The sequence below is a fragment of the Myotis davidii genome, unplaced genomic scaffold (genome assembly GCF_000327345.1).
Source record: "Myotis davidii unplaced genomic scaffold, ASM32734v1 scaffold376, whole genome shotgun sequence".
Lineage (NCBI taxonomy): Eukaryota > Metazoa > Chordata > Mammalia > Chiroptera > Vespertilionidae > Myotis > Myotis davidii.
The window spans coordinates 2,011,726-2,019,854 of NW_006288121.1; the positions used below are offsets into that span (position 1 = coordinate 2,011,726).

An 8,129-nucleotide genomic window follows, 5' to 3' on the forward strand; every position below is an offset into this window, starting at 1 on the left:
CTTTTTCCTTCTAAAGATGGCATAAAAACTTGGGAGAACCAGAAAATGTAGCTTTATTACTATGAAGAAGAAGCTGTCTTAAAACAATAAGCAGTTGTTATTAATGACATTAAAAATGGTTTTGAGAATTATAGAAGTTTCTTTTCCAGATTCTTAATTCTTCGTAAGCAGTTTCTGTCTTCAAGCTTTTATTGGCCCTAATTAATTTACCTTTGTAATACAACTGAGAAATAGGCAAGCGGGGGAAACTGGAATAGTGTGTATGTAGGATTAAAATTCGTGTGTTATTAAAAAGAATTTAAAGAGATAATAATTAGTGAGAAGAGAGATAGAAGGCATAAGAAAATTATGTTAAAGAGGCAATAAAAGGTGTGGATATACTTAGACATCTAGGAGAATGACCCTGATTAAGTGTAATAGTGAGTCCCAAACAGTAATTTCCCTTGTCTGACATTTGTTCCTGACCAAAATGTCCCCAAAACATGCATTGAGATATTTGGTCCATGACAAAAGGTCCTTGATATTTGGTCCAAAACATCCATGGACATATTTGGTCCACACTAACCCATTTACCTAACCTCTTGTGCGATTACTAGCTAGACCACTGAGGCAAGAAGGGCTGTATGGCCAATGCAGCCACAGTGCAATTACTGGGCCAATAAAGCATGATAGTATGTTTTATGAATTAATCCTATAAACCAAAGGTATAAATACATATTATGGACTATTTGAACCCAGGGGCGTATTCTTGGACATTTTAGACAGGACAAAATATCAAGGGCTTCTTGGCATGGACCAAATACCTCCATGGGCATTTTGGACAGGAACAAATGTCTGCTATTATAATGTCATGGACCATGCTGTGGGAGAGGATGATGTGTTTTTTGAGGTCACAGTCATTTATTGGCTATACCTGCCATACATTTATACCAAATCACCTGGAATCTATCAAACTCTTCAAAGGAAATTTCATAAATTTATCCTTCCCCACATGAAGAAGGGATGCTTTATTTGCTTGTCTAAAAAGTATTATACCTCATCTTTCAAATAGTAACTCCTTTCCACACAGTGTAAGGAAGCAGTAAATTCAGTTGATTGCATGTATGTCACTCATGCTCTTGAAAGTTTCACTTCTGAATTTTTATTTGGTATTTTTCCCAGATTATTAATCAATTGATTGTGTCTTTACATGACAATTTTCCTAAATCATTTTCTCTTTTACATTAGGTATTTCTTAAGGGATGATATCCAAGATAGTATAATGTTCAGAGTATATTAATCTACATGTATAAAAACCTAAGTGACCGTCACACTGGAAACAACTGAACAGACAACCGAACAGGCTGCATGGGGCAACCAGGCCAGCAGGGGGGGTTAGTGAGGGCAGACCAAATGACTGAGCAGCAGGTTGCGTGGGGCAACCAGGCCAGAAGAGGGGGCAGTGAGGGGTAACCAGCCTAGCAAGGGGGCAGTGAGGGGCAACCAGGCTAGCAGAGGGGGCAGTAAGAGGTGGCCAGGCTGGCAGGGAGGCAGTTGGGGGTAACCAGGCCGGCAGGGGGGCCGCTGGAGGTAACCAGACCAGCAGGGGGGGAAGTTAGGGGCAATCAGGCAGGCAGGCAAGTGAGCAGTTAGGATCCAGTGGTCCTGGATTGTGAGAGGGATGTCCGACTGCCAGGCCTAAACCGGCAGTCGGACATCCCCCAAGGAGTCCCAGATTGGAGAGGGTGCAGGCTGGACTGAGAGGACTCCCCCCACACACAGTGCACGAATTTTGTTCACCAGGCCTCTAGTGATACCATAATCTCAATATTATGTTTCTTTTTGTTGATAATGGCTTTTTTTGTGACAGTGTCCAGGATTCTGCTAATCTTTCTGGTTACAGTTAATGGAACCCTCACTAATTAATGACACAGCAGGCTTTCTGACACCTAACCAAATTAACTCTTTTTCCTGTATTCATCATCTCAATTGGTTTCACTGTGATCCACCAGTCACTCAGCTAGAAACCTGTCCTTTAGCCTATTATCTTCTCTCACTCCCAACTGTTATGTCTAATTAATCATGGCGTCCTTCCAATTTTATTTTCTACATATGTAGGGTGTCCCAAAAAATGAATACACAGACTTTGAATAATTATAAAGGCAGTGTTTATTAAAATGCATTTCATTTTCAAAATTGAGCTATTAGCTGTAAAGTGTGTATACATGTTTTTGGGAGATCCTGTAGTTTGATTCATATCTTTGGGTCTCACCTAGCTGTTGTTCCTTTTAAAGAGTCAGTCTCAGTGCCATCTCCTCTGGGGTAGGTGTCTCTCCTGGTCCTTACTCTGCCTGCTCCTATCCTTTATCCTTCTGTGATCCCCCTTACCCCTTGGTGAAATCCTTGAAGGAAGGAACTGGGTGGGACTTATTTACTGTTTTTTCTTTAGTCCCTGACTTAGTGCCTGGTATATATAAGGTGTTGAATAATTGATTGTTGACTGCATGATTGAATGAATAACACTTCCTTCAGCTCTCAATGCCTGTTTTATATGCCATACACACACAGAATAATTATCCAATTATCAAAGGTAATTATGTTAAATATATCATCATTTCGCTTCAAAGTACTTCATGGAATTCTAGTGTTTGTTTGGTTTATGTTTTAGTGTTTTGTTGTTGTTGTTGTTTTGTGTGTGTATATATGGGTGTATATGTGTGTTTTAAAGAGGGATAATAATTTTCAAAAATTTGTCTTTAAGTGTGACTTTTTTATCACTTTGTTTTAAATATCTAAGTAATTAAGTACATTTCCTTCATTGTCAATCAAATCTGGATTTAGATTCAATTTTTCTACGTGGGCCATGCTTAACTACTCCTTGCTGAGTTAGTTTTACCTCAAAGCAGTTATAATATGAACCTTATGCAGTTGCTTTATGCATCCATGTATATGTAGAAAATGCTAGATGAGATATAGTAGAAAGATATAACATGAGCCAAGAAATGAAGGTATGATTCTCTGAGGATGTGACACTTAGCTGTCCCCTTTGATGCTTTGCTCCATATCCCTCTGACTGCTGAGTTCACCTAAAACTGTGGGTACAGTTTCTAACCTACCAGTAACTTTCCAGCTCACGTGTTATATCTCTTCTTCTGGCTGAGAGTACCAATAAGCATAGTCTGGGGAAGATGGGAAGTTTAAACACCCCCAGGAGCAACCTTCAATTGATAGGGAATGGGTGATGATGGACAGTGTCCCAATCCTAACCTCCAATGAAATGATTCTAAGGCATGTTTTCCCTACTGTCTCTCAGAGTCTCCAAGGGGAGACCTGGCTATAGTAGTAGCACACCCAATAATATACCATTACTGGTTTCTCTTATCTCATGTTTTCCACTTTCTTTAGAAAATGCTTCCAAAAAGAGATCTGCCCCTAAGTTCTTCTGTCAGGGGTGGTATTTGGGGTAACCAAAGCTTAAAGAATATGGAAGCCATGACTGACTGAGAGATTGTAATAGTCAGAAGAGACATCATGTAAAAGTACCAGAGCCAAGAGTTAAGGGTGGAAATATCAAGGAACTAAAAGATGTTCTAGATGCCTGGCTGGAGCAATGAAGGGAAAATTGTGAGGTAGCAAGTCCCAATTAGTGGTGGGGCCATTGTCACTACTTTGTCATTATTGCAGGGACAGTGGGATTCCAGACTGAAAGATAGGAAGTAGGGGAGTGATATACTATATATTATGGAGAATGAATTGTAGGAGAATAAGCCAAGACACCTGTGATGAAGTTACTACAATAATAGCGACCAGCACTTGGGGAAGGAGTCAGTAGTATCTGGAGAGAAATGGGCAGATTTCACAGCTATGAAGCAGCTAGCATCTTTCTAAATTGTCATTGCTATTTCTTATCAGTGTGAAGCAGTCATGGTGATAACTAAGGTGAACTGGTCATTAAGCAGGGGAGCATTTCAGTCATTGACGTTGCTCTTCAAATTTTCTTTGAGAACTTATTTGCTTTTTTTTTTTAAGTCTTTACCTTATGGATTTGTATATCTCAACCTTGTTCTAAAAGTATTGAAATATTTGTGGTGGTAGAGAAACTCATGCCACATTTCTCTGCTTCATCTTTGGTAGTAATTGGTAGAGATTATTACTGATTATATGTTTAAACCAAACTCTTGTTGTGGAAGTGAGAAGGACAAAGGGCTGTAATGTTACTAATTTGCTCATGATCGATGAAATACATTAGAATGATGGAAAACAAGATACTGTAGCACGTGCCTTTATGAAGTTATTGCTGACAACTTCTTTGAGATATATGAGTTTGCTATTGAAGCTTTTATTTCAGAGTTATTAGTAACCACTCATTTCAGTTATTGCAGTGAAAATGAATTTTCTTGTTATGTTAGTCAGCAAAAAATAAAAAATGATGATAAACCCGTTCTGAAGATGCAGCTTTCATTAAAAAGGAAAGAAAACCTAATTGAAAGTCACTGTAAATTTTGAATGATTAATTTCATGCCAAATAAGTTATTAAAAATCTCTGATGGATATAAAAAAGCAATCATTTGCAAAATTGGAAAGAGCTAAATTAAATCTAGATATACCTCTCTATTTTTTTTTAATTTGTGCATTGGGAGAGATAATATAGAAACTGTTGAATTTTAACACAATAGCCTTTTGCTATAGATAGTTTTTAACGCTATTAGGCTCTAAACCAATAATTAATTTCCCTCTGGATTTTTTTTATAACAGTGGATAATTTTTGTTCTAATTTACTCTTTTTCTTGTGTGTGTTTTTCTAATACATCTAGTTCATATTATTTCAAGCATTCAAATAATATAGGGTTTTTTGTTTCTTTGTTTTGCTGTGTTATATTTTGTTTTTGTTATTATATATGATATATTATATGTATTTATAATATATAAAGTATGTAATATATAAATAAAATATATAATACCAAATTATATATGTATGTATGTATGTTTGCATGTATATATAACTCAAGCTTCAGGCCCCTTTTTAGAAAACAGAGGGGCAAAATATATAAACCTTCTTCCTAAGTCTCCCCAAATTTTCTTTGTACAAAGGAAAAGTACTTTTCCAAATAACCAGCATTTTTTATTCTTTGCTTTTAAAAATAGACATAATATGCTGAACCTGGAGAGTTCATTATATCTAAAATATAAAAATGTCTGCAGGTCTCGGTCTATAGGTGCAGATAGCTTGTTCCATGAGACTGCCTTGCATTGCGAGATGAACAGAAAACAAATTGAATACATAATTATGTAAATGAAAATCTTTTAATTTTTTTCAATATAACTTTACAGATAAGGAGGACTCTTTTGGAGATGACCCCAGAATAAAATGTTCATCACGATGCCTGAACTGATTTGCAGTGGCCATGTGAAAGGCACTGGGGATGTTAGAGAGAATAGCTTGATTTGGAGTTGAGACTTTGAGGTTCCCTTTGTAAGCAAAGAACAGACAAACAGACTGTAACAGCCCAACTTTATTCTTTTCACACATTTCAAACATGTAATTACGAGGAAAAAAAGTCCTTTTTTATCATCTGGAATTCTGGTTTTAAAAGTCAACTACAATAATAGCGGAGTAAAGTAGAAACATCAATTTTTTAAGTGGAAGGCTTTTCATATTGCATTTACTATTATGTGCATTATTGATTTTCTTTTCTGGTGTTGTTCCTTGCAGAGAGTGAATCTGTCTTTCGATTTTCCATTTTATGGCCATTTTCTACGTGAAATCACTGTGGCAACGGGGGGTAAGTGGTTTTCTGCCCATTCACCCTAAATAATCTACAGTTTTACTGCCGTTATTATTTTTAATTCACTCCATATTTCAAGAGGGACATTTATTGGGAAAACCATTGTCTTCTATCACGAAGTCATGGGTATAAATAAAACCTAAGAAAGACTAGTATAATTATTGGAAAAACTTTTCAGCAAGAAAAAAAAAGTTGTTATAATAACTTTCAACTTAGATTCATCACCTTTGGTTTCCACCTGAGCTTTAATTTGTTTTTGAAAGTATGGTGAGACTGCACTAACAGGACCAAAGTAGGAAGAAAAGGTGCTTAAAGAAACTGTTGAGGTGTGTTTTATTTTTATTTTCTTTTAATGTATATAGCTGACATGTATATTAGCTCTAACTATTTGTTTCTTTCCTTTAATGTCACCTGTGTTGAGAGGTTGTTGTTGGTGTGTGTGTGTGTGTGTGTGTAATCCTCACTGAATATTTTTATTGATTTTAGAGAGAAAGGAAGGGGGAGAGAGAAAGAGAAACATCGATGTGAGAGAGAAACATAGATCGGTTGCTTCCCTGGCCAGGGATCAAATGCACAACCTAGGCGTGTGCCCTGACAGGGAATTGAACAGCCCAACCAATTGAGCACCCAGCCAGGGCGACTGACAGCTCACTTGAGAGCTTTAAAAACAAACACTGACATTCAGTTTGAATTCTTTTAGTTTTATTTTTTCCCCCACAAACTTTGGAGATTAGTTTAAAGATTAGCAATACTCTAGAAAGGCAATTATCATTCTTTATAGTATGGCACAGAAGTCAGACACATTTTAATCTTTGAGTGTTACTGGTAGAGATAAGCAAAATGCCAAAGAATATCCCTGCAGGCCTAACACGGAGACGTAGAGAAAGTAGAAGACTGAGAGAAAAACATAAAAATGGGAGCATAAGCCAAGAGGCAATGAAAAGAAATCAGGAGACGTGAGGCTAAGACTGTAGAGCACCCGTGCCTAAAGCACCACAGGACAGAGTCCTTCTCCGTCACAGCGTTTCATTATTGCTCTTTTGGATGTGACCCGTGTCACTTACTCTTCCCATATTTTAATATAACGCTTTGGAGATAGGTAGGGTTCTGAAAAAGATAGGTAATCAGAAATATTGATGATTAAATAAAAGTTTTTGAGCATCTACTGTGAGCAATGGTAAATATAGCTACTCTGCCCTAGGAATGTACAGCCTAGTGGACTATTAGACACAGGGAAGCTGACTATGGGGAGTTTCTTAGAAAATACACATGATGAAATAAAGGTTTTCAGGAATGATAAAGCTCAAACATCTGTGAGAATTCTTTAAGACTTAAATTGTTTAAGGTATATCTTGAAGGCTATGGCAGTTGCTATGGTCTTGCAGGGAAATAGTGGATTCCCAAGAAGATTATCTCGAGTAAATATTCAGAAGAGGAAATAGATACGGTATTTTTTTTTATTGTAAACAATTGAGTGTGAGTGAAACTGGGGGTATGTTTACAAGAAGTGTAGCATATTAAGATGAAAAAAAGTTGGTTGGGACAGTTTTACATAATATCTCAAGGGTCAATTTGAGTCATTAGTCCTTAATTAGGTAAGTAATCAACTTTAGATAAACATAGACATTTGTGTAGTGCCTTAAAGCAGCGATTTTCAACATTTTTCATCTTATGGCACACATAATTACTAAATTTCTGCAGCATACCAAAAAAATATTAGATATTTTGCCAATCTGACCAAAAAAAATGTATAATTTTGATATTTTGATTCATTCACACCAGAAGGCTATTGCTGTGTTGACTGTTGTCTTTTTATTATTATTACTAGGGGCCCGGTGCATGAAATTCGTGCACTTGGTGTGTGTGTGTGGGGAATGTCCCTCAGCCCAGCCTGCCCCCTCTCACATACTGGGAGCCCTCAGGCGTTGACCCCCATCACCCTCCAATCGCAGGATCGGCCCCTTGCCCAGGCCTGAGGCCTCTGACAGAGGCGTCAGGCCTGGGCAGGGGACCCTCATTTCCCCCCATCACTGGTTCTGCCCCCAGCCCAGGCCTGATGCCTCTGGCCCAGGCATCAGGCCTGGGCAGGGGACCCCCAGACCCCTCGGATTGCTGACTCTCTCCCTTGCCCAGGCCTGATGCCTCAGCCAGAGGCGTAGAGCCTCATCACCCTCCGATTGCCTGATCAGCCCCTTGCCCAGGCCTGACGCCTCCACCAGAAGTGTCAGGCTTGGACAGGGGACCCCCATCTCCCTCCGACCACTGGCTCTGACCCCCGCCCAGGCCTGAGGCCTCTGGCCCCGGAATCATGCCTGGGCAGGGGACCCCCATCTCCCTCTGATCGCTTGCTCCACTCCCCGCCCC

General features: G+C 38.6%; 1 protein-coding gene across 1 annotated transcript in view; it reads left to right on the forward strand.

Moving 5' to 3' along the window:
- PLXDC2 (plexin domain containing 2) overlaps positions 1 to 8,129 on the forward strand; it is a 416,974-nt gene that overhangs the window by 241,552 nt on the left and 167,293 nt on the right. The window contains exon 4 of the mRNA XM_006759923.2: positions 5,693 to 5,762. Coding sequence (XP_006759986.1) covers positions 5,693 to 5,762 — 70 coding nt within the window. The remainder of the gene's footprint in view (positions 1 to 5,692; positions 5,763 to 8,129) is intronic.